At 42.3% G+C, this 26,135-nt stretch overlaps 2 protein-coding genes across 4 annotated transcripts in view; both read left to right on the top strand.

Annotated features, from left to right (window-relative positions):
• septin5a (septin 5a) overlaps positions 1 to 14,366 on the top strand; it is a 49,276-nt gene extending 34,910 nt beyond the window's left edge. For both annotated transcript variants that reach the window (XM_084316348.1, XM_084316347.1), the window contains 4 exons: positions 4,985 to 5,081; positions 10,398 to 10,533; positions 10,669 to 10,771; positions 13,093 to 14,366. In XM_084316348.1, coding sequence (XP_084172474.1) covers positions 4,985 to 5,081; positions 10,398 to 10,533; positions 10,669 to 10,771; positions 13,093 to 13,155 — 399 coding nt within the window. In that variant the 3' untranslated portion in view covers positions 13,156 to 14,366. The remainder of the gene's footprint in view (positions 1 to 4,984; positions 5,082 to 10,397; positions 10,534 to 10,668; positions 10,772 to 13,092) is intronic.
• A 1,427-nt stretch (positions 14,367 to 15,793) lies between these two features.
• Positions 15,794 to 19,245, top strand: gp1bb (glycoprotein Ib platelet subunit beta). 2 transcript variants are annotated; one of them, XM_084318793.1, is made up of 2 exons: positions 15,794 to 15,925; positions 18,201 to 19,245. In XM_084318793.1, the coding sequence occupies exon 2, from the start codon at positions 18,212 to 18,214 to the stop codon at positions 18,848 to 18,850; it is 639 nt and encodes a 212-aa protein (XP_084174919.1). In that variant the 5' UTR covers positions 15,794 to 15,925; positions 18,201 to 18,211; the 3' UTR covers positions 18,851 to 19,245. The 2 variants fall into 2 exon arrangements, with proteins under 2 accessions (XP_084174919.1, XP_084174918.1); XM_084318792.1 differs by lacking the exon at positions 15,794 to 15,925 and adding an exon at positions 16,795 to 16,884.
• Positions 19,246 to 26,135: the final 6,890 nt, after the last annotated feature.

Here is a 26,135-nt window from a genome sequence, read left to right as displayed (position 1 = left end):
AAACTGTAAAAACGTACAGTAGCTGGATGGAGCAATGTGGCATGGGGCAGCTCTCCATTCATGAACATAGTTGTGGTTATGTTACTATCTACAAGCTACATTAAGGCCTATAACCCCCACAGAATGAACCACATCAAAACGTCACACCCCTGTCCCGACATGCCGGCAGTCCCTTTTACACGGAGGCATGGGCAACCCCCCCCCCTCCCGGCAACGTGACCTCTGCTGGCATCTTAATGCCGGAACAACAATGCCCGCCCATTCCGCGTTTGTTCCTTTTGTACAGAACACAGTGAGACAGAATAACGGTGCAACATTCCTGCCTGTGTAAACGGGGCTTTAGAGAAGGGGTGTTAGTAGATGTTTACATGAGTAACAGCATTGATAGGAAGTGCATTGAAGGACGTACTTTACTGTGATTATGGGCACAACGGTGATATGGCTACTGTAGGTACAAGGCTCATAATCACAGTTTAAAATGCCGTGGCTTGTTACCAACACACATGTGCTGCCTGAAGAGTCTCCTCAAAACGTGAGAGACATCCAGGAGGAAGCAAGAACGATGTTGGAATAGCTTCCTGGTTACCACCAAGTACTTTTGCTTAGCAACCAATGTGATTTTTTTATAAAGCACACTTTTTTGGAATGGATGGGAAGTTGTATTTGATCGGATTGCTTGGCTGTAGACAGTACTATCCATTGTGTACTAACTAGAGGTTACATACGCGTATAACACGCGTACCAAGATTCAAGAGTTAAACAAGTTATCACTCGATGTCAAAAAATCTAACTTCATTATTTTTAGAAATCGGAATCGGAACAAAAACATTTCAGACGGAACCAAGATTTGTATCAATAACCATGAACTTGTACACGTTTCATCTGTGGAGTTCTTGGGTGTCAATATCGATGAGAAACTCTGCTTTAAGAATCATTGTGAAATGGGGGCAGCTAAGTGGCGCAGTGGGCAAGGCGCTCGCCACTAATGCAGGAGATGCTGGGTTCGAGCCCAGCTCTCGGCATTGCTACCAGCTTGGCTGGTCGTTCATACTAATACAATTGGCAGTGTTAGGGGTGGGAAGCTGGAGGGTGGGGATCGGACGTTGTGTACAGCGACTCCTACAGGTCTGTTGGTGCGCCTGCACAGCAGAATCAGGAAGCAACGGGGGCGGCGTGACCCTCCCACGCAGACCCTCGCCCACGCAGACCCTCGCCGCTGTGCAGGTGAAAAGATGCGACTGCTGCCTCCTCGAGTACCGGAGGGGACACGTGATGCAAGGCTTTGTCCACATTGCAGCCGGCCTGTGGGAGGCATGGCCTAACAGCGTTCGAGACGGGGGAGGGTAGAATTGGACAATAAGAAATTGGGATGGGAGAAAAAGTAGATAAAAAAAAAAAAAAAAATCATTGTGAAATTGTTTGCAAGAATGTTTCAAAATCGTTGGGCATTAAAAAAAGGGTTAAAAACCAATTAAAAAAAAGAGCACATTACTAACTTTGTATTACAGTTTAATTTATCCTCCCATCTCTTACTGCAATATAATTTGGGCCAACACTTACCCTTCTTACTTACAAGCAATCCATAGAGCTCAGAAATCCTTTGTAAGAATTGCAACCAACTCTTCTTATTTAGCCCCAACCAAACCATTATTCAAACAACTGCAACTTCTCACAATTTATGAGGTCAACAAGTACCAAACAGGGGTTCTTATGTATAAAGTAATTGGTCTTCCTTCATCTTTACCTAACTTCTTTATTTTTTTTATCCACTTTTTTAAAATTTTCTCTCATCCCAATTTCGTGTTTCCAATTCATCCCTCCCCTGTCTTGAACATTGCTAGACTATTCCTCCCACTGGTCGGCTGTAGTGAGGATAGAAGCCTTGCATCACGTGTCCCCTCCGGTACACGAGGAGGCAGCCTGTCGCATCTTTTCACCGCAGCAGCTCGAACTCTCAGTGGCGAGGAGTAACGCGTGGGAGGCTCACGCTGCCCCCGATACTTCCTGTTTCCGCCGCACCGGCGTCACCCAACCGACCTGTAGGAGTCGCTGTCCACAACGTCCAATCCCCACCCACTGGCTTTCCCATCCTCTAACACTGCCAATTGTGTTAGTATGATGGCCGGCCAAGCCGGTAGCAACGCCGAGAGCTGGGCTCAATACCAGCATCTCCTGCGTTAGTGGCGAGCGCCTTGCCCACTGCGCCACTCAGCCGCCTTTACCTAACTTCTTTCAACGTTATTTTGAGTTTAATTCTCATTATCATGCACATCTCACAAGAAGAAATAATGACTTACGCATTCCTTTATGTAGGACCTCTGTTGCCAAATACTCATTTGTTTATCAAGGTGCAGTGATGTGGAATGATAAACAAAATCTAACAGAAACATGTTCCACTTTAAATACATTTAAAAGCCATCTTAAAAAAGAACTACAGATCCTGTAGTCTATAGTATTTGTGAGTAGTCTTTTTTTCCAACATTATAATTGTTGTATAATGCAGTATTGTAATAATAATAATAAATTGTATTTGTGGGGTGGTCGGGTGGCGTAGCGGAGATTGCGCTCGTCACCAATGCAAGAGGCTGCGGTCTCGACCCCCGGAGTCAGCATTGCCTGCGGCTTGGGCCGATCGTCATACTAACTCGTTTGGCTGAATTAGCGGGAGGGAAGTCGTGGGTGGTAATCTGGCGTTGTGGACAGTGACGCCTACAGGTCAGGTCTGGGGGCGCCTGCTCACGGAGAGGCAGGAAGTGGTGAAGGCAGCGTGACCTCCCACGCGTTACACTTCACCAATGAGAGTCCTCGCTGCCAGGTGAAAAGAGCCGCTGGCTGTCTCTGCATGAGTCGGAGGAAGCATGTGGTAGACTTCAGGGTTCCCTTGTACCGACCAGTAGGGGGAACATGCGCACAACGACCAGGTAGGGGAGGGGGGGAATTGGCATAACGACTAAATTGGGATGGGGAGAAAAAGCATAGAAAATCAGGCGGAGACATTTTTTTGGGATTTCACTTTTCGTTCACTAGGATCCCAAAGTGCTATAGGGTTAAAACATAGTTAAAAAATTAAATTATTATTATTATTATTATTATTTTTTTTTTTAATCTTTTCCCCCCTCCTTTTTTCCGATTTTTCTCCCATCCCACTGTTAGTCGTTATGCCAATTCCCAACCCCCTTCCTGGTTGTTGTGCACCCCCCCCCCACTGTTGGTCCGGGAGGCCGGAGACTGTCGCATGTTTTCCTCCGACACGTGCAGCCAGCCGGCAGCCAGCCTGGCAGCGCAGACTCTCACTGGGAGAGTGTAACGTGTGGAAGGTCACACTACCTTTCTCCAGATCCTACCCTCGCTGTGCAGGCGCCCCGACCGAACTGTAGGGGTCGCTGTCCACAACGCCCAGGACCCACCCACGGCTCCCCTCCCCCTAACTCAGCCAAACGAGTTAGTATAGCGATCAGCCCGAGCCAAGGCAATGCTGACTCTCCGGGAGTCGAGACCGCAGCCTCTTGCATTGGTGACGAGCACAATCTTTGCTACGCCACCTGACCGCCCAAGGCATGTATTAAAAAATTTAATACAGAATAAAAATAGAACATAGTTAAAAACATAGTATAAACAGAAAATTAAAGACAACAGCAGAGCCGGGTATTGGGGACCCGAAGGAGCAGGCTACCTGCGGATCTGAGGGTGCGGGTGGAGGATTGTGGAGTGATGAGTTCCTGTAGGTAGAGAGGTGTGTGTCCATTTATGAAGTTATGGGTGAGCATCAGGATTTTGTAGTTGATCCGGGATGAGATGGGGAGCCAATGTAGTGAGTGGAGGATGGGGGTTATGTGCTCATGTTTACGGACTCTCATCAGGATCCTGGCAGCGCTCTTTTGGATGTATTGCAGTTTTTGGATGCTCTTGCCAGGAATCCTGATGAAGAGTCCGTTACAGTAGTCCAGTCTTGAGGAGATAAAGGCATGGACAAGCTTCTCTGCGTCTGACAGGGTTAAAGTGGGACGGAGTTTGGATATATTCTTTAGGTGATAGAATGAGGTCTTGCGGAGGTGTTTTATGTGGATGTTGAAGGTCAGGTGGGGGTCAAATCGAACCCCCAGATTTGTGACTGAGGGGGAGAGGGTGATGACCTGGCCATCAAAGGTGAGATGGGAGGGAGCTCCCGTAGCTCACCGCATATCTCGGCGCTATTTCTGCGTCGGGGAAAACCGTGCTCGTCACGGATCTGGGGGACACGAGTTCGATTCCCGGACCCGCCGTCATTTCTCAGAATGTCTTCCCCTGCTCTACATCCCATTTCAACCTGTTTCTGTCGGTCATGCTTGACCAGAAAAGCGATAAACGCTAAAAAATAAAGTAAAAAAAAAAAAAATAAAGTGAGATGGGATATGGATGAAGACTGAACCTGGTGAGGGGTGCCAATGAGAAGTGCCTTGGTTTCTTTTCTGTTTAGTTGGAGGAAGTTGCTGTTCATCCATGCCTTTATCTCCTCAAGACAGGTGGTGAGGCATGACAGAGCTGCAGAGGGGTTTGGGGCAGTTTTTATGTTGAGTTTTGTGTCATCATCATAACGATGGAAGGAAGTATGTATCTGTGTGTATGAGAGAGGGATATGCGCATGTGTGTTTGTGCATAATGTGGAGGGGGGGGGGGGATTTTCGGTGTAGTTATCCTATATAGGTTTAAGAGGGGAGGTCGCTTGTAAGCCCTTGGGCTTTTTGACCATTCCTGCACATTTGATTAACTGTTCTTCTTTTTTTTTATCCACTTTTTCACCCATTTTCTATATTTTCTCCCATCCCAATTTCGTATCATCCAATTCAACCCTCCCCTGTCTCGAACGCTGTTTCTTGCCTCCCACCAGCAGAATCTTGTGTTGTGTGTGGAGATGGAGAGATCAGTGTTCTGAACCCTGGAGGTACATGGGGTTTGGCTTCTGCGTTGCCTGTGACCTCCCCGACCTTTGTTTCCCTGTGTGTAGGAGTGCACTCCGTTTGCAGTGATCGGCAGCAACACAGTGGTGGAGGCCCGGGGGCAGAGAGTGAGGGGGAGACTATATCCCTGGGGGATTGTTGAAGGTAGGTCACATGACACACTTTATTCACCAAACACCAACACTCGCACAACACTACCACAGGGAAAGAGACACACAACGGAGAGTAAATGATGCTGCCTGCTGCCTACTGCCTTCACTGTCCACAACTGCCTTACCCTCTAATCCAGGGGTGTCGAACTCATTTTCACAGAGGGCCACATCAGCATTATGGTTGCCTTCAAAGGGCCAAAGACCGTATAAATGTTAATGTAATGTAAAATAAATGTAGCTACTCATTTACATATTGTTAAACATGTTGTTTCTGTATTTATTACTTATTCAAGTTATACATATTGCATATGCATTTGCATAGATGTAAAAATATATGTTAGCTGATGTAATGTTAACAAATAATTTTAGTTTATCAGAACCCCATATTACTCCATCAATAAATCAGTAAATAACAAAGAAGAATATCATCAAATACAAGCTATGACATTAAGTTTGTTCAAAACCTTTTTGTCACAGTCAAGAGGGGCAGAACTAACAACCGTGAGCTGCAAAGAACATGTGGGACAGATGTAGCGGATGTTACAAAAACAAATGGCTGCACACAACCTTGCAGAGGCCATACATCCAACTAATGGAAGATAGTTTAATTAACAGATTGCAGAATGGGTACAGTACAATACACACAATTGTTAAGGGGATGCAGACCAGAGAAAGACTTTCGACTTGTTTACACCAGGGTCCCCCATTTTCAATTCGTAATGAAATTGCTATTATGTGTCTGCATGAACACATAACTGTAACTGTACTCAAAAATAACAATAAGGGTTGTCTCAGTTCACAACTACCGGTATATTGGTCAAGTTTTGGGTGGGACTTGTTTGCGTCCCTACAGCTTCTTATTCAATTGAGCGAGATGCTCGGTTATGTCACACAGCCAGTTTGCATCTGACAGTTCAGACAATATTTCTTCAACCCTTTGTTACCTATTCCGCCTGGATCTTTTTTGTATTTTGGGCTGTAAAATTGTCAAATAATGTCAAAGTGCTTTTGGCTTTTTTCCTTTGTTACCTCAGATGTTCAACATACATGTATGTGTAAGAATGTGTAATAACTAAGGCTGTCAAAGTTAAAGCTTTATTAACGCATTAACCCACAATTTTTTTAACGCCGCTATTTTTTAACCCAAGATTAATGTTAAAAAGAATTTTAATAAAAATTACCAGAGCTCTTGGGGGCCACATCAAATGACGTGGCGGGCCACATTTGGCCCACGGGCCATGAGTTTGACACCTATGCTCTAATCATAACTACCTACCTCAAACTATAGTCTACCCATACAACTCTGTATGATAGTGTGTACAATAATGATGTATATACCATAGATATATATTATATATTTACAAAATACATATTTACAGGATATATTTGTATCCACATCTGTCTGAATATACCTGCATATAATCCTTTTTGCATACCTGTATATACTACCATAGTGTTTTTATACCTGTATCACTGTACACAATAATATAACACTGTACATACATCTGATTATCATTATTACTCAGTAGTACTCATTTATATATACTTCAATTTAATCACTTGTATGTTGTATTTAGGTGTTTGCACTCTGGTTAGATGACAACTTATTTTCGTTGTACTGTACTTCTGCTGTATAATGACAATGCATTTGAATCTAATATCTATATTCACTTGATATCACTCTGTGATAACAATAATTTAGTTTTTATTTAAGATAAGATATTCCTTTATTGATCCCCTTGGGGAAATGCAGGCATCATAGCAGCAGGGGGGAGGGGAGGTACAGGTAGAAGACATGATACAGGTCATAGAATTTCTTTTGATCCACTTTTTCTCCCATTTTCTATATTTTCTCCCATCCCAATTTCGTATCATCCAATTCAACCCTCCCCTGTCACGAACGCTGTTTCTTGCCTCCCACAAGCCGGCTGCAATGTGGACTAAGTCATACATAGCACAAGTCCCCTCCGGTACTTGAGGTAACAGCAGTCGCATCTTTTCACCTGCGCAGCTCGATCTCTCAGTGGCGAGGAGTAACGCGTGGGAGGCTCACGCTGCCCCCGACACTTCCTGATTCTACTGCGCAGGCGCACCAACCGACCTGTAGGAGTCGCTGTCCACAACGCCCGATCCCCACCCATCAGTTTCCCACCCCCTAATACTGCCAATGTGTATTAGTACGGACGACCAGCTAAACTGAAAGCAAATGTGGAGCGCTGGGCTCGAACAGGCAAGCCCAGCGTCTCCAGATTTTGTGGCGAGCGCCTTGCCCACTACGCCACGTAGCCGCCCACAGGTCATAGAATTATAGTACAATGGAGAAGTACAAATAAAAATAGGCAGTGTAAACAATATAACAATATAATTAACTCTGGACATGTGCATAATGGGCAAGTATGCAGTGTAAAAAGGTCAAGGTGCAAGATGAGGGTATGTATGCCCTCTGTTATATTTGCCCTACAATAAATATAGTTACAATATATGTATAATCTAATAACATAGGGAGGTGTAGTGGTTACATGATTGCTGTTTCTGGCCGGTCCACCATCTTTTTTTTTTTATCAACTTTTTTTCCCATTTTTCTATTTTTCTCCCATCCCAATTTCGTATCATCCAATTCAACCCTCCCCTGTCTCGAACGCTGTTTATTGCCTCCCACAAGCCGGCTGCAATGTGGACTAAGTCATACATAGCACGAGTCCCCTCCGATACTCGAGGTAACAGCAGTCGCATCTTTTTTCACCTGCACGGCGCGATTTTTCAGCGTCAGGGGTCTGCGCTTTGGAGGGGCGCCGCCCCCATCGCTTCCTGATTCTACTGTGCAGGCGCACCAACCGACCTGTAGGAGTCGCTGTCCACAACGCCCGATCCCCACCCATCAGTTTCCCACCCCCTAATACTGCCAATGTGTATTAGTACGGACGACCAGCTAAACTGAAAGCAATGTGGAGTGCTGGGCTCGAACAGGCGAACCCAGCGTCTCCAGTATTCGTGGTGAGCGCCTTGCCCACTGCACCACGTAGCCGCCCTCTTTCCGGTCCACCATCTTGAAAACACAATGTATTTGCCCATTTCTAAATCGTCTCATTTAAAACAAATAAAGCATCAACATTTGCATGGTGTACCTTTCTGTGCGTATTCATCCACAATCTATAGCTCAACATGAAAATATTCGCAATTAATTGTAAAAAAAAGAAATTGCTGAATTTTATTTCAACCAAAAATGCTTAACAAATAATGTTAGTGATGGAAGGGAACTCATTTTGTGCAAAAATGGAAAGCTTTCCAAATGTTCATGAGGTAGAATTGTTACAATAGCCGATAATCCATTTTCCCAAAGATAAATCCCTATACGGGTGGACCTCGCAGGCGGTCCAAAGTGACGTCAGACTACACCTCCCTATTTAGGAGCAAATTGTTTGCATGATTAAAAATGATGGCTCGAACGTCCGTTAGAAAAACCCTGGCGAATGTTCGAATCCCAAAAACAGGCTTGGGACAGCTAACTGGAGCTGAGCTGAATGTGTTAAAATAGACATAAAAAAGTGAAGGATTGGACTTTGCGAGCTAACTGTAATGCAATGTTATTTTTTACAATAATTTACATAACATCTTAAGAAATTACTAATGTGTATGGAAACTGACAAAAAAGCGGCTGGGTGGCGCAGCGGACAAGGTGCTCGTCACCAACGCAAGAGACACTGGTATCGAATCCAGCTGTCAGCGTTGCTTCCGGCTTGGCCGGCCGTCATACTGGCTCGATTGGCAGAGTCAGCGGGAGGGAAGCCAGTGGGTGGGTCTGGGTTGTTGTGGACAGCGACTCCTACAGTTCGGTCGGGGCGCCTGCACAGCGAGGGAAGAATCTAAGAGAGGTAGTGTGACCTTCCACACGTTACACTCTCTCAGTGAGAGTCCGCGCTGCCAGGTGAAAAGAAGTGGTGGGCTGGGTACACATGTGTCGGAGGAAGCATGTGATAGTCTCCGCCCTCCCAGACCGACGGTAGGGGGTAGAGTGCGCAACAACCAGGAAGGGGATTGGGAATTGGCATAACGACTAACATTGGGAGGGGAGAAAAACGGAAAAAGAAGGGGGGGGGAAGATATATAGAAAAAAAAGGGTAAAGTTAAGGTAACGCTTAAAATGTATTATTGCAGCGGCAAAAGGCGCAGTAGACATTTTTGGGTGCACCTATTATGTGCTGGTGCACCTAAATTAAAAAGTTAGGTGCACTGGTGCAACCAATGTAAAAAGTTAGTCTGGAGCCCTGACTATCTAATCTAATATATATAATGTAAAATGCTAAATATATTCTCTGATGAACGACGTATACACATAAGGTGCAGTATGCTAATCTAATATATATAATCTAAAAAAAGCTAAATGCTAAATTTAGTACTGTACTGCACATTAGTGTTCTCATGTGTGTTGATAAGTGTAGTATGAGTTGTTTACTAGTTGTTTAGCAGAATATGCACCATGAAGACGCACCATTGTTGCTAAGCATATAGAGAGGCAAAGTCCCTCTCCTTGCTAACCACCATGAGACTCTATTTCAGGAAGAAATATGTATGGCTGTCAATCGCGTGAGACAAATATGATTTTTTTTTTTTTTTTTTTTACTTTCTTTTTTAGCGTTTATCGCTTTTCTGGTCAAGCATGACCGACAGAAACAGGTTGAAATGGGATGTAGAGCAGGGGAAGACATTCTGCGAAATGACGGCGGGTCCGGGAATCGAACTCGTGTCCCCCAGATCCGTGACGAGCACGGTTTTCCCCGACGCAGAAATAGCGCCGAGATATGCGGTGAGCTACGGGAGCTCCCCGACAAATATGATTCTTTGCGCCATGAATTACAGTATTACACATATGACGTTTGTCAATTTAAAAGATAATTTTGCAAGTCAAAGTTGATGCACAAATACAAAGTTGACAAGCAAGTTAGTTAACGTTAGCTAACATTATCGATGGCCTTTGATACTTTAACGTAACATTATCTAGCTTACAATTACACTTTTTAATTGATAAACATCAACATGTGTAATTCATGGCACTGGATCAAACGATTATTTGTCTCTTGCTGTTGTCTGTTCATATTTTTCCTGAAATATGGTCCCATGGTGGTCCAGCAGAAGGGGAGGGACTTATATTCTCTCTATTCAACCAACAATTATGTACATTATTTAATTAATTAACATTCTGTGGCCTGATGTTTGATGCTCAACATGACAACTACTATTCTACTTTGCTCTCGCTCTCTCTCACTCACTCCCCCTCCCCCTCTCTCTCTTTCTCCCCCTCCCCCCTCAGTGGAGAACCAGTCTCACTGTGACTTTGTGAAACTGAGGAATATGCTGATTCGCTCCCACATGCATGACCTGAAGGATGTGACCTGTGACGTCCACTATGAGAACTACAGGGCCCAGTGCATACAGGAGATGACCAGGTGGGTGTCTGTTTGTGTTAGAGATTGAGGCAGGTCACAATGTTTTGTAAACATATAAGCGGTTTTCTCGCTAATGTTTGCAGATTTGAGTGGTGATATTGTGAAGATGAAGCTGTTGTTGAATGTCTTTCCCAGTAAACTGGCGCAGGATAACCGTATGGAGAGTCCCATCCCCATCCTGCCCCTGTCCACCCCTGACGTGGAGACAGAGAGACTCATCAAGATGAAAGACGAGGAGGTATGCCACCGTAACAGTATTCTTTTTTACATTTGTACTTATGACCCCCCGCCATCAGAAGGTCTCATTGAGTCATCATGGTGTCCTACTTGACCAACCCTGCGCCACTAGCGGCCAGTCTGTTATTCCATCATTTATTCTCTTTGTTGACAAAACCCAGCCCCTACTTTAGCTCTGGCTATTTTATGAACCTATTATGTTTGTAGGTGAAGTATTTAGTTACCTTGTTTAACAACCAGGAAAGAGAAAGTTGTATTTATTGTAGTTGAAATCTAGTAATCAAAGCACCAAAACGAAAAACTATTTCAGCAAATATCTTAGTTACAAGATTGTGCATTTAAAATAATCACTTCGGTGAAACAAGATGAGGCTTTTGTGTTGGGAGAAATGACTGGTTTGTTTAGAGTGGCTCCATGCTGCCCACTAGTGGTCAGTAACTAATTATTGCAGCCAAGGTAGGCCATCATGCCTCAAAGAGTTGCTACCTCAATGTGGCCCGATGGTTATAGAAGTTGGTTTGTTTTATCTAGAGATATCCACTGCATGAATTTTAGGTGTTAATGAGCCAGCATAGCAGTCTGGGTAGCTGTGGTGGAGAAGATAAAGGGAAGCATATACATTTGTAATTTTCTGATGTTAAATGAAATAGTGGATGTATAGTCCAAGTGTGGGTCCTGAGGGGGGGGTGGGGGGGAAGGGGAAGAGCGAGCAAGAGCCCATGTATTGTATTTATTATTTTTGTCTTTTAATCCACATTAAAAATAAATAAAAATAAAAAACATTTGTTTAAAAAAAAAAAAAAAAAATTGGTTTGTAATCATAAGGTTGCCAGTCAAAATTCCAGGACCGGCAGGAAAATCTGGGATGAGTGAATAATGCTCTCCCTGCCTTCAACTACCGACGTTCCCTTGAGCATTTCCTTCACTTCTAACTGCTACAGTGAAGCTGTTCAGTAGTGAAGCTGTTCAGTAGTGAAGCTGTTCAGTAGTGAAGCTGTTCAGCAGTGAAGCTGTTCAGCAGTGAAGCTGTTCAGTAGTGAAGCTGTTCAGCAGTGAAGCTGTTCAGTAGCTGTTCAGTAGTGAAGCTGTTCAGTAGTGAAGCTGTTTAGTAGTGGATTTGTTTGGATTATTAGCCTACAGTACGTAGACCTATAGATTATAGAACATGAATGAGACGATCTAGACGTGAGTCTTGCGGCCGCTCCACTAGAGCTACCGTGTGTCAGGCTGCATTACCATCGGCTGTCGCCTGTCGTTCGTGTTGCGTTCATGTTACACTGCGTCCGGTAGCTGCATCCAAGCTCAAGAGTTGAGCTGAGGTTCTATGGCTGACATGCACGTTGATGATTGTGTATTGTATATTATATGGTAACTCAGTTACGTCTATTCTGCATCGAACATTGTACATATGTCTATACTGAACACTGTGACCTCATTTCTTTACCTCGTTTTTTTTTTTTTTTTTTTACTTCTAATTTACATACTATACTATGTTTTATTTCATACTTATCTTATCTTGTCTTGCACAGTCTCTGGAGCGTAACAGTAAGAAGCATTTTGTATAAAAGTATTCTGTACTTCTGTATGACAACTATTAAAGAAACTTGAACTTGATCTTCATACAGTGCATTGGAACAGAGAAATTAAGTTGATTTAGTTTTCTGGTGTCTTGACTCATAGAATTAATTTGAATCCATATCGGATGCTGTTCAGTTGAAAAGGGCCATTGCATTTTTCAAAGTGAAAAAAAAAAACATCTCCAAAATCACAGAACTGTAACCTATTGTCTGGCTGTTGTTTGTTAGCCTGGAAGTCGGACTCATTTGCTAAACGTCCTTCCCACCGAGAAGGTCTGCTAGTAGTGCATACTCTTGTTCAATTGTTGTTATTGAGTCTATTTCTGCTCTAACTGCACTTATGGCTGTTTATTTTACTAACATACACATCATTAACTTCGGGAACCAATTTGGGGGCTGAGTTCCACTGGGGGGACAGAACAGCAGTTAGAACGCAGTCCCCGATTGGCCCAGATTGCATTTGCAATTTCTGGAAATTGACTTAGATATGAGGAAGACCAGTCTGTATTGCAAAAGTAGAAAGGTTTTCTCAGAAGACTGGCTTCTTAGTTGTTTGCTGCTGTACAGTAGTGTGTTTCACCTCAGTGGGCTACTGTATTAGGGTCTCACTCCATTCTGTGTCTCTCTCTCTCTCTCTCTCTCTCTCTCTCTCTCTCTCTCTCTCTCTCTCTCTCTCTCTCTCTCTCTCTCTCTCTCTCTCTCTCTCTCTCTCTCTCTCTCTCTCTCTCTCTCTCTCTCTCTGCAGTTGAGGAGGATGCAGGAAATGCTGAACAAGATGCAGCAGCAAATGCATGACAAAGAGCAGTGACGACTCCCAGATCAAGCTCATGCTATAGCGCTACCTGCTGTCTGAACCCTGAACTACAACCAAACCGCCCGACAAAGATGCACGCAACATGATATCATGTTAGCAGCAACTCTGGCTGTAAATCCGTCTTTGATTTAGTGTTATTTTCAACTATTGTCTATTGTCTATTTTGAGCCCCTTGCTGTCATTAATGGTCTTAATAACAAATTATATAATATAAACATGTAATTTAAATTCTGACTTAATGTATCTAATTTATAAATAAAATGCTAAACTTTTGCATATTCTGTCAGGGTATGAACATGTTTTGTAAAGCAGCTTAGTTTGTTGGTGATACTTAGATTTGAATATTGATATTTGTTTTTATTAATGCGGTGTGTGTGTACGTGTGCGCACACATGTGCAGGTACAGTATGTGAAACATCCTCATTCGATATCACCAGATATCCGTCCATTAAAGTCCATTCCTATTCTTAAGAGGACTACTTTTACAGAATGGCACAAAATACATTTTTTAAATCCAGCTTTTCTAGTTTATGTGGTCAATGATCATCATGAATATTTTATATTCTGATGGGCGAGGTTTCTGCATGGCCATTCAAACATGTTTTTTTCTTACATTTTCTTTCATTTTTATTTGCTGGCTTAATTGAAAATGCACTCATTGCCAGTGGCTAACTGTGAATTGAGACTCTCTGACATAATGAGAGGTAGGTACAGTACTTACAGTACATGGTGCATGTGCAAGCATGCCACAGTTACTCATATCCGCTTGCAAGCTCTGGGTCTATTTCTACTGCCTCATAGCTGATGCCCTGTGTTTGTAATGAAATGCATTATGAACATTGCCTTGTTATCACTGGGATGGTAACACAAATAGATTGCATTGATGAGGAGCAACTACTGTATTTGTGCTTCTGTTTGAAATGGCATTTCTATATTTGTAAGTGAGTTGTGAGACTGCATTCTGTAAGCATAACTAAATGTACAGTAGTGTATCCTATAAGTGTGTGAGTTAATTGTTATGTGTGGATGTGTGTGTCTGGGTTTGTATGTATGGACAAGTGTGTGTGTGTGTGTGTGTACATAGATTCTCCTGAGGTTGAGGTGAATCCGTTGCCCTCTGCCTGAGCTGTGTTGTCAGTCTGTGGGCTCAGCAGACATGGAATCTGTGCCCCAGTTATGATTATATGACAAATAAACATACTTGATTCATATTATTCTAACCTTGTTGTCTTTGCATTATTCTCTGAGGGGTCATGAAGTAGTGCTTCTATGCAGAATTGCACGGAGGCACAATCAAAATGTGTAGGTAGTAGACACAATTAAAGCTTAGGGTTAAGGTAAGGGGGTTCATAAACAACTTTTTAGGTGACAATTATGACGAGTTATGGCTTTGCAGCAATTGGCCAACAAAGTGGCGACCCCCTGCCAGATCACAGCCAACCTCCCTCCAGGGGATGGGATTTCATAAGAAGTACAATGTACTCTGTCACTTCCTGGCGGCGCAGTCGGTGACATAATGTGGTGAGTCACAAATGTTATCTCCTCTAGCTGCTTTTGTGCCACATGGCTTCTACCGCCAGCTAGTCATGCGTATGATTTTTTTTTCCTCTTTGGGATAAAATAAGAAGTGTATAATCGAATCAAGACTGAAAATGATATTTATATTTCAGGAACATGAGGGCATGTCAGTGTTGGTAAATTACTTGATATCTAACATCCAGGCCATGTGCTCACAGTGATTACAAAACCTCCCATATAAATACACACATTTGCTCATAGTGCTAACTTGTGAATGTGGTATTTTTTCTTTGTTAAAAAAATGTGGTACGTGTTATAATAGCTTTACATTCCAACAGCCATCACTGTTTGGTCAGTAACATGGGTCCCCCAGTCCCTCCGCTCTGCAGTAAACAGAAAATACATTTTCTGGTATCTCATTCTCACTTTATCCAATCAGGAGAGGGGAGTCCACACTGACAAAATGGTCTGACAAAAATAACTAGTTTTAAGCAAATATGTTCTTACAGATAGGTTACAGACTAACAGTGACCAGCTTGGACTCAAGATCAACAACGGAAAAACCAAGACCATGAGGTTAAATCCAAAAACACATGATCCAATCACACTGAGGGGAGAGGCCATAGAGGACGTGGAGCACTTCACCTAGGAGGGAGTAACATCAGCAGGGATGGAGGAGCAGACAAGGACATAGAGGCACGCATCAGCAAAGCACAGGTAGCATTCAGGATACTCAGGCCAATACTCAGGCCAATCTGGTTGTCCAAGCAACTCTCCAACAACACCAAGCTACGGATCGTCAATACCAATGTGAAGACTGTCCTGCTCTATGGCTCTGAAACGTGGAAGACTACAGAGGGCCTCACAAGCAAGATCCAGGTGTTTGTCAACAAATGCCTGCGCTACATCCTCAAGCTGTGGTGGCCCATCAAAACCACAAATGAAGAGCTGTGGAGGATAACCAACCAGGACAGCATAGCTACTACCATCAAAAGGAGAAAGTGGAACTGGATAGGGCATACTCAAGGACTCATGGAAGGACTCAAACAACATCACTAGACAGGCCTTGGACTACAACCTGCAGGGGAAGAGGAAAGCCGGTAGGCCGAGAAACACACTCCAAGACCTAAAGAACATCGGAGTGAGCTGGCAAGAAGCAAAGGCCCTGGCCCAGAAGAGAGTGAGATGGAGAGCTCTGGTGGACGCCCTATATGCCCCCCAACGGGGTAAAGAGGATTAAGTCAAAGTAAGTCATGTTCTTGAAACAAGTAAAATAGTCTGTGCAGTAAGATAATTTGGCAAGATTTCTTAAAATAAGTGAAAAATATCTAGGTTCTCTCTCCTGACTGAGTGGAGGGACTTGGAGTGTTACTGACCAAACACTCTATACTGTACCAGTCATTGCAGTCAGAATACTACTGAGCTATTTAACACTTATTTTAACAAAAGATACCACTTACAGCATCTTTAAATATGAATGAAACCAAGATTATGCTGTTTGAAAATTGTAAAATAAACACATACAAGCGATGATAGACAATGTTAATATTGAAACAGTATATGAAAATAAATGTCTGGGTGTGATATTAGACTACACACACATAAAATATGTACGAGCAAAGTTGGCAAGGAGCCTTGCAGTTCTGGGAAAAACAAGGCCCATACTCTTATTCACCCATGTTCACTTATCATATCTGAATTGCTGTGTGAAGGTGTGGGGTAACACGTACAAAAGTACCATACACTTGTTATGCATACTACAAAAAAAGCTATGAGGATAATAAACTGTAGGATTTAGTGAGCATACTAACATGCTGTTTTTAAAGACACATGCTTTGAAGTTCATGGATCTGATATAATTTAAGACTGCAGAAATAATGTATGAAACAAGAAATAACTTACTATCTGGTAAAATACAAAAAATTATTCTCAGGCAGAGAGGGGGGTTATAACGAAGCTTAATCTGGGGGGGTGTCTTGGTTCAGAGTCTTCTCGTCAGAAGTCTGTGTGTGTGTGTATGTATGTGATGTGTGTGTGTGTGTGTGTGTGTGAGAGTGTGAATGAGGATAGATCTGCGTGAGTCAGTCTGTCTCTGGCCTTTATCAGTTACTGCCAGCTGTAACTCTCATACAGAACACAGTGCCTCTCAGTGCGACAGCGAGAAATAGTTCCTTTAAACTCTCCGCAAGACACACAAACCTGAAGGTAAGACACTCTCTATATACTTCTACTACTACTACTAATAATAATAATAATAATTTACAAAAATATAGAGACAGCAGTTTTCTAAATAATGTTACAAAGTGCTTCACAAAGCATCAAATTTCAAGGTATAAAAGAAATGTTTATATATTTTTATACAGATTATTTATATTTATTATATTATTATTATTATATTTATAGATATATCTCAAGACATGGAAGCAATGAAAGAAAGAGAAAGAAAAGTGCAAAAACGAAATTGAATGAGGAAATAAAACAACCAATAAAACAAGATGAATTAAATACCCCAAAAAAATAAAGGCTATTTTATAAGAAAGATTATTTGAGGAGATAGATTCTCAAGACTATAATGATTATTATTATTATTATTATTATTATTATTATTATTATTATTATTATTATTATTATTATTATTATTATTATTATTATTATTATTATTATTATTATTATTATTATTATTATTATTATTATTATTTTGTGACCTCCATAACCTTGGTAATAACTACAACCTTTTCCAAACATTCTGTACCATCTAATTTGGTAAAGAGCCAAGCTAGATTGTTTTACAGTGATTATATAACATGTGTATATTGGTTAACATGGTTTAAGAATATTTTAATATGTGTATTGTTGTATATGTGTATTGTGTGTAATGTGTATTGTATCATCTTTTTTTATTTTTTTCTATTTTCTCTATACTAAAACTGTATTGTTTGTTTTGTAAAGTGTCTTTGAGCATTTCGGAAAAGCGCTATATAAATCCAATGTATTATTATTATTATTATTATTATTATTATTATTATTATTATTATTATTATTATTATTATTATTATTATGTATTGTGTATATGTATATGTGTATTGTCTTTGCTGTTTATGCTCTTTACCAGATACTAGGAAAATATCTAATGACTTCTCTCCTCTCAGAGCCGCAGGTGCAATGTACTCTGAGGAGATACATGACCATATCATTATGTTCTCTCGACTAGTCTTATTAACTACACACGTTATTCCAAGTTGCAATACGTCTTTCTCAGAGAGTTTTAAGTAGCCCCATTATGATTCTCTTACGCCCCACTATCTCTTCATGACACATTCATTGGGTATCCTTTAATTCCAAATTCCCCACACTCAAACTTCCTGGGATGTCTCATGCATCCAGAGATATGCCAGGTCTCTTCATGGTTTCCCTTCCTGTACGACTGGACTGTATCACTTTCAATACATCTAATGCGATTAGATGACAACGTATTCTTCTCATCTCATCTCATCTCATCTCTTCTTTTCTCTTCTCTTCAGAGTGATCGGTGATGATGAAGGGGCTTATGCTCCTGTGTCTTCTCCTCTTGTTTGGAGTCAGGGGGGGTCAAGGGTCATCAACATGCCCCCATCATTGTTCCTGCCATGGCAGTCAGGTGAACTGCAGCAGCCGGTCTCTCAGCAGCTCCTCGCTCCCGGCCCGCTTCCCCCCTGGAACCACTGAGCTCCACCTCCACAACAACCTGCTGACCACCCTCCCTAACGGCCTACTGGACGACCTGGCTGCCCTCCGCTCCATCTCTCTCCATGGCAACCCCTGGGCGTGTGACTGCGGGGTGCTCTACCTGCGGGCCTGGCTGCTCCGTCAGCCCAACGGCCACACCTCGTACCTCTATGTCAACTGCAGTTCCCCTCCCGGCCTGAGGGGGAGGCTGGTGTTGTACTTAACGGAGGAGGAGATTCTGGATTCCTGCCACTACTGGTACTGTGATCTGGCGGTGGTCTCACAGATATGTCTGTTTGTGTTTGTGGTGGTGCAGGCAGCGCTGCTGGTGGCAGTCGTCGTGTTCCTGAGGAAGTTCGAGAGGCTGTCCAGAGTGGCCAAGAGGACCGCAGCGGAGAGCTTCACTGCCGGGGAGCTTTTGATGGGCAGTGAATACGAGCCCCTGAAGGGCAGCAGCAGTATCTGAGAAGGAGGAAGGCGAAATGTAATATAGCAGTATATTTCAAAAGCACAACAAATTATCTTTAGCTTCTCAAGCTCAACAAGACTACATGCATCTTCTAAGCTCAGACTCGCGTTGTGGCTGTCCTACTGAAGGCAGACAACAGTATTAAGACTGAAAATGAGAAATGAGTGAGGAAGTAGGACTTGCTTCCTGGGTCTGCCTGCTTATCTCATTCCATCCATGTGGACATGCCCCCCCCCTGTTGCACTGTATCCTGCTAACTGTAACCTTATTGGTCACTTTACATGTGTATTTTTTTTTTTTCATAAAATAATGTGTATGTTGTGACTTTCATATTGTTATAAGTTTTCTTTTCGGGAATGTTTCATTATTAAAAGAGCTGCAATTAAATAATGTATCTGTTCTAATGAGTCAAATGCTGTGCATCTTAACTCTACCAGAGGTACCTACCACACACAAATCAAACCTTTATTTAAAAACTTGAAGAACATTAGGTTGCCCTCATTTGCAATGATGAGGAGCAAACAGCAGTGGTGGAAAGTAACTAAGTATCTTTACTCAAGTACTGTACAATTTCGAGCTACTTGTATTTTACGTGACTTTTCATTTTAGGGAACTTTTTTTTTGTATTTTATTTTTTTATTATTTTTTAAACAAACATGACAACACACGATAAGATGTACAAGCATTAATTAACAGTGCATATCCAATGAAATCACCATTTAGTTAAATGCCTTATACAGGATATACCCCTAATACCTGTTATCTAGTACCCTACACACATATGCTCTAGCTCGTGGTCCCCCCCTCCCGGACCCCCCATTGGATAATCCATCCATTATAACTTGTTCCTACCAGACACTACCTTTATATGCTAGCTTTTATTCTCTCCACCACTTCTAACCACATTGTCATTTTGGATTCACTGAGACCCAAAATTCTTGCTGTAGATATTTCTTGATAAATGATATATCGAGATATGTAAGAATCCAGACCTTCCGGCAAATTTTTTCCGGTTGAAACCATCTGATGCTATCAGCTTTTTAGCCACTGTGATACCAGATAAAACCAATCTCTTTAGCTGTGGATGTACTGCACACTCAAAGACATCATTCAGCAGTAATACAGAGGGGTGTACAGGTATATTCAGAGTTAAGAGATTTGATAATTGTTGGGTCACTTCTTTCCAGAATATCTTAACTGGTGGGAAGTCCCAGTACTTACGCCTATCGCTCCTTTTGGGGGAGCATAGGCCGTCGACAACAGTTCGCCAGGGTCCTCTGTCCTGTGCTTTGCTTTCCAGCTGTTTCCATGTCAGTCCGCTCTGTGTGATGTCTGTCTCCAAGTCCCTGCGCCAGGTGTTCTTGGGCCGGCCTCTCTTCCTTTTGCCTTGGGGGTTCCATCTAAGGGCCTGTCTGGTGGTGCTGGTGTTTGGTTTGCGTAGTGTGTGGCCGATCCATCCCCACTTTCTTCTCTTGATTTGTTCTTCCACTGGTTGTTCGCCCGTTCTCTGCCAGAGATCATTGTTGCTGATGGTATCTGGCCAGTGGATGTTCAGGATCCGCCTCAGGCATCTGTTGATGAATGACTGCACTCTAGTCATTGTGATCTTGGTTGTCCTCCACGTCTCTGATCCGTATAAGAGTACTGGCTTGATGTTGGATTTGAATAGTCTGATCTTTGTCTGCTGACTGATAACCTTGGAGCTCCAGATGTTCTTTAGTTGGATGTATGAGGCCCTTGCCTTGCTGATTCTTGCTCTGACATCTGCCTCCGTGCCACCCTTCTTATCTATGATGCTACCTAGGTAGGTGAAGGATTCTACTTCCTCAAGTGCTGTTCCCTCCAGGTTTACTGGGTCTTTGTTGTTTGTGTTGATCTTGAGTATTTTGGTCTTTCCTTGGTGGATGTTGAGGCCTAGTTGTGTTGAGGTGTCTGCCAGTATGTTAGTCTTCTCCTGCATCTGTTGTCGACTGTGGGATAGTAGGGCAAGGTCGTCTGCGAAGTCTAGGTTGTCCAGTTGTGTTGTGAGTGTCCACTGGATCCCGTTTCTCCTCTGTGCTGTTGTGGTCTTCAATATCCAGTCGATGGCCAGGAGGAAGAGGAAAGGGGACAGGATACCACCTTGCCTTACTCCGGTCTTCACTTGGAAGCTTCGTGTGAGCTGTCCGCTGTGTATGACTCTGCAGGTCATACCTTCATAGGAGTTCCTCATGATGTTGACAAGCTTTTCTGGTATGCCGTAGTGTCGAAGCAGTTTCCAGAGGGTGTTTCTGTGGAGGCTGTCAAATGCCTTCTCATAGTCTACGAAGTTGATGTATAGTGGAGAGTTCCATTCCAATGATTGCTCGACTATGATTCGGAGGGTTGCAATCTGGTCCACACATGATCTATTAGGCCGGAAGCCTGCCTGCTGGTCTCTTAGCTGCGGATCCACCGCTTTCTTTATTCGTTCGAGGAGGATTCTGTTGAAGATTTTTCCTGGCACTGATAAAAGCATGATTCCTCTGTAGTTGTGGCATTGGCTGAGGTCTCCTTTCTTAGGTATTTTGACCAAGTAGCCTTCTTTCCAATCTGTTGGCCCTTCCTCTTTCTCCCAGATCTTCTCAAACAGAGGGTGTAGCATCTCTACCGAGGTGTCTATGTCTGCCTTCAGTGCCTCTGCAGGGATGTTGTCTGGTCCTGCTGCCTTACTATTCTTTAGTTGTGCAATGGCCTGTTGGATTTCCTGCTTGCTGGGCTTTCCACAGTTGATGACTGTGTCAGTCTCCGCAGGTTGAATGTCCGGGGGGTTAGGTGGTGCCGGTCTATTCCGTAGTTCTTCAAAATACTCTGCCCATCCCTCTTGCTGTTGGTCCAGTCTTGTGATGGTCTTTCCTTCCTTGTTTTTGATTGGTCGTTCTGGTCTGCTGAACTTTCCGGACAGTTTCTTGGTGGTGTCATACAGTTCCTTCATGTTTCCTTTTGCTGCTGCCTCTTCTGCTTCTTTAGCCAGGTTGTCGATGTAGTTTCGCTTGTCCTTCTTGGCATTTCTTTTGACCTTTCTGTTTGCCTGAGTGTACTCTCTTTGCGCTTTTGCCTTGGTTGCCCTTGTTCTGCTGTTGTTAACTTCTGCCTTTTTCTGTCTCCTTTCTTCTATGTTGCGTAGTGTTTCTGCTGATATCCACTCTTTATGGTGTCTCTTCTGGGAAGTCCCAGTAGCTGATATCCACTCTTTATGGTGTCTCTTCTGGGAAGTCCCAGTACATGTGCATAAATGTCCCCTCGTCCCCATTTGTACATAAGGAGCATTTGGGGTCTTGTTTAAGACCCATTTTGTTCAGTCTTATAGGAGTTAAGTATGTCCTGTGAATATAGTTAAGATTGATTTGTTGATGGTCCGGGTTCCTTGATGCAAGTCGAACATTTGCCCAGGCTTCTTGCCAGTCAAAATCTATCTCCAGGTCTGGTATATCCCTCCTCCAGACTGAGTCTAGATGGAGGGAGGGTTTCATATGAGGATGTTAGTAATTGATGATAAAAATCTGAAACAAAACCTCTCGATGTCTCTCTTTCATAGAAGAATTTGTGGTATCTGTGGTGTACAATTGGTATCCTTAATGGAACACTGTGAGCCTTCAAACATGCCAATAACTGTGCGTAAAAATAATATGTGGACTTGGTGAGATTACATTTTTTGCGTATTTCATCATAACTACAAAAACCCTGTTTGTTGAAAACATCTAATGAGTGTATGCCTTGCTTTTCCCATCTAGGGAATCTTATAGGTCGTTTTCCAATCAAGAGTGCATTGTTATTGAATAAGGGAGTATGATTATGCCATTTATGTGGGATAGAATATTTTTTTTGTGTTTCACGCCATATCCGGATCGCATGAGTAATTATGGGGCCACATTTCCGTTCGCATTGCTTAATTGATAATTTGGTGTATACTATGTCCTTCAGCCTATGTGGAGCTACTATATTTTCTTCTAAATTTCTCCAGGATACTGATGCTTGGGGATCAAACCATGTTGTCAGTGGTCTTAAAGTGTACGCCTTAAAATAGTGGTAGAAATCTGGAAATGCCATACCACCGTCTGCTCTGTTTCTCTGTGCGGTGGATCTTTTTATACGTGGTGGTTTGTTATTCCAAATAAATTTGTATGTGGAGGAGTGTAATTCTTTCCAGTAACCCTCTGGAGGGGGTAACGGTAGCATTGAGCTGAATAAGTTGATTCTAGGTAGGACGTCCATCTTAACTATTGATACCCGTGCCTGTACTGAGTTTTTGAGTTTTGACCACCTGTCAAGGTCGTATTTGATTTTGTTTTGGATTTTTATGTAATTGTGCTTCACCGTTTGGCTTATGGTAGGGAATATTTCAACTTTTTTAGGGAACTTTATACTTTTTACTCCACTACATTTATCTGAACCCATTAGTTACTAGTTACTTTGAAGAAAAAGATTTTGCATAGAAAACATGGCAAAAATGTATGAAAATTATATACTTTCATATTTGAAGTGTGCCAACTTCAAGAGGACGTCATCAGAGCAGCATAACTGAACCACATACCACTTTAACACACACATCTTCTACCACTGGTTGATTGATTGATTCAAAACTTTATTAACAGATTGCAGAATGGGTACAATACAGTACAGCTCAATACTAACAACTTCTAAGAGAATGAAGACCAGAAAAAGACTTTCGTCTTTAATGGTAAACAGACAATTACAATAAACAAGACAAAAGAAGGGGCGGCTACGTGGCGTAGTGGGCAAGGCGCTCGCCACAAATGACGGAGACGCTGCGGGCTTGCCTGTTCGAGCCCAGCGCTCCACATTGCTTTCAGTTTAGCTGGTCGTTCATACTAATACACATTGGCCGTATTAGGGGGTGGGAAACTGATGGGTGGGGATCGGGCGTTGTGGACAGCGACTCCTACAGGTCGGTTGGTGCGCCTGCGCAGTAGAATCAGGAAGTGTCGGGGGCAGCGTGAGCCTCCCACGCGTTACTCCTCGCCACTGAGAGATCGAGCTGCGCAGGTGAAAAGATGCGACTGCTGTTACCTCAAGTACCGGAGGGGACTTGTGCTATGTATGACTTAGTCCACATTGCAGCCGGCTTGTGGGAGGCAAGAAACAGCGTTCGTGACAGGGGAGGGTTGAATTGGATGATACGAAATTGGGATGGGAGAAATATAGAAAACGGGAGAAAAAGTGGATCAAAAAAAAAACAAGACAAAAGAAAAATGTACATATTGATATACAGTGGTTTGTGATCATGGTTTTAAACTGTGCATAGGTTGGAAGAGTATTCATCTTTAAAGTGTGTTGAAGGATGTGAGTATACAATAGTGAGTATCATAGCTATCACCAGTAGGCCTACTGAATAGTGAGTATCATAGCTATCACCAGTACTGAATAGTGAGTATCATAGCTATCACCAGTACTGAATAGTGAGTATCATATAGCTATCACCAGTACTGAATAGTGAGTATCATATAGCTATCACCAGTACTGAATAGTGAGTATCATAGCTATCAGTACTGAATAGTGAGTATCATAGCTATCACCAGTACTGAATAGTGAGTATCATATAGCTATCACCAGTACTGAATAGTGAGTATCATATAGCTATCACCAGTACTGAATAGTGAGTATCATAGCTATCAGTACTGAATAGTGAGTATCATAGCTATCACCAGTACTGAATAGTGAGTATCATAGCTATCACCAGTACTGAATAGTGAGTATCATAGCTATCACCAGTACTGAATAGTGAGTATCATATAGCTATCACCAGTACTGAATAGTGAGTATCATAGCTATCACCAGTACTGAATAGTGAGTATCATATAGCTATCACCAGTACTGAATAGTGAGTATCATATAGCTATCACCAGTACTGAATAGTGAGTATCATAGCTATCAGTACTGAATAGTGAGTATCATAGCAGTACTGAATAGTGAGTATCATAGCTGTCACCAGTACTGAATAGTGAGTATCATAGCTTTCACCAGTACTGAATAGTGAGTATCATAGCTGTCACCAGTACTGAATAGTGAGTACCATAGCTGTCACACTCACCAGTACTGAATAGTGAGTACCATAGCTGTCACACTCACCTGTACTGAATAGTGAGTACCATAGCTGTCACACTCACCTGTACTGAATAGTGAGTACCATAGCTGTCACACTCACCTGTACTGAATAGTGAGTACCATAGCTGTCACACTCACCTGTACTGAATAGTGAGTATCATAGCTGTCACCAGTACTGCATTTGAAGGCAGAGTGATAGACAAAAGTAAGGGCTTTAAGAGTGGAAACAGAAGCATAGTCTATAAATTACATCACCATAGTCAAACTGATCTTTCAACGATCCTCTTCCTACTACTATGATAGGAAATCTGGTTATGTTTCTGTACAATAAGCCAATTTTCTGTTTCAACTTGCTGGCAAGATGATCTATATGGTATCTAAATGTACATTTCTCATGGAGCCAGATGAAAAGATATTTATACTGAGTGACTCTTTCAATGCTAGAACCACTTATAGTGGATATACACACTTATGTCTCTGAAACAAATCATTCTTAGACCAATCACAAGCCTTTCTATCCAAACCAATACTAGGTCATCTTTGTAAAAGTGTATCAACTGTATCAAATGCCTTTGACAGAACTAAAAAGAAATTGACTCTAAGTACTGAGTGACTTGAAAGAAAATACTTGAGGGGTTTGTTTTCCAAATATCTAATATTTCAGGACTTTTGCTAAGCAGGGTAGTTTGGAGATTGGGCTGTAATTACAGCATTTAAAGGATCTCTATCACCTCTTGTATGTAAAGGATTCACATGGGCCAATTTCCAAACTGTTGAGATGGAAAGATGAAATATAGACATTAATTTCCCAGTAATAATTGGAGCGTGCAGCACATGTATACTAGACACATTTGTTTTTCACACTAGATACAAAATAGAAAGAAGAAAAAAACGTTAGGCCACTTCATTTACTGGGACAATATTATACCAATCTTCTAAATACCATGACCTACCACCATTACAGCAAAACAACAGACACAATGAACAATCAATAAACAACAGCTCTGTAAACAAAACAGTTAGATTTAATAGCTTTGAAATTGGGGGACCCTGAACCCTGATGTAAACAAGACGAACGTGTTTCTCTGGTCTGCATCCCCTTAACAATTGTGTGTATTGAGCCGTACTGTATTGTACCCATTCTGCAATCCGTTCATAACATTTTCAATCAATCAATCAATCAATCAATCAGATATTA

This window comes from Notolepis coatsorum, assembly GCF_963971535.1.
Source record: "Notolepis coatsorum genome assembly, chromosome: 1".
Classification (NCBI taxonomy): Eukaryota; Metazoa; Chordata; class Actinopteri; order Aulopiformes; family Paralepididae; genus Notolepis; species Notolepis coatsorum.
This window is presented reverse-complemented; position numbering and strand designations above follow the sequence as displayed.

Excerpts from the sequence above, each read along its gene's own strand:
- gp1bb (XM_084318793.1), top strand. The coding sequence starts at position 18,212 with ATGATGAAGGGGCTTATGCTCCTGTGTCTTCTCCTCTTGTTTGGAGTC.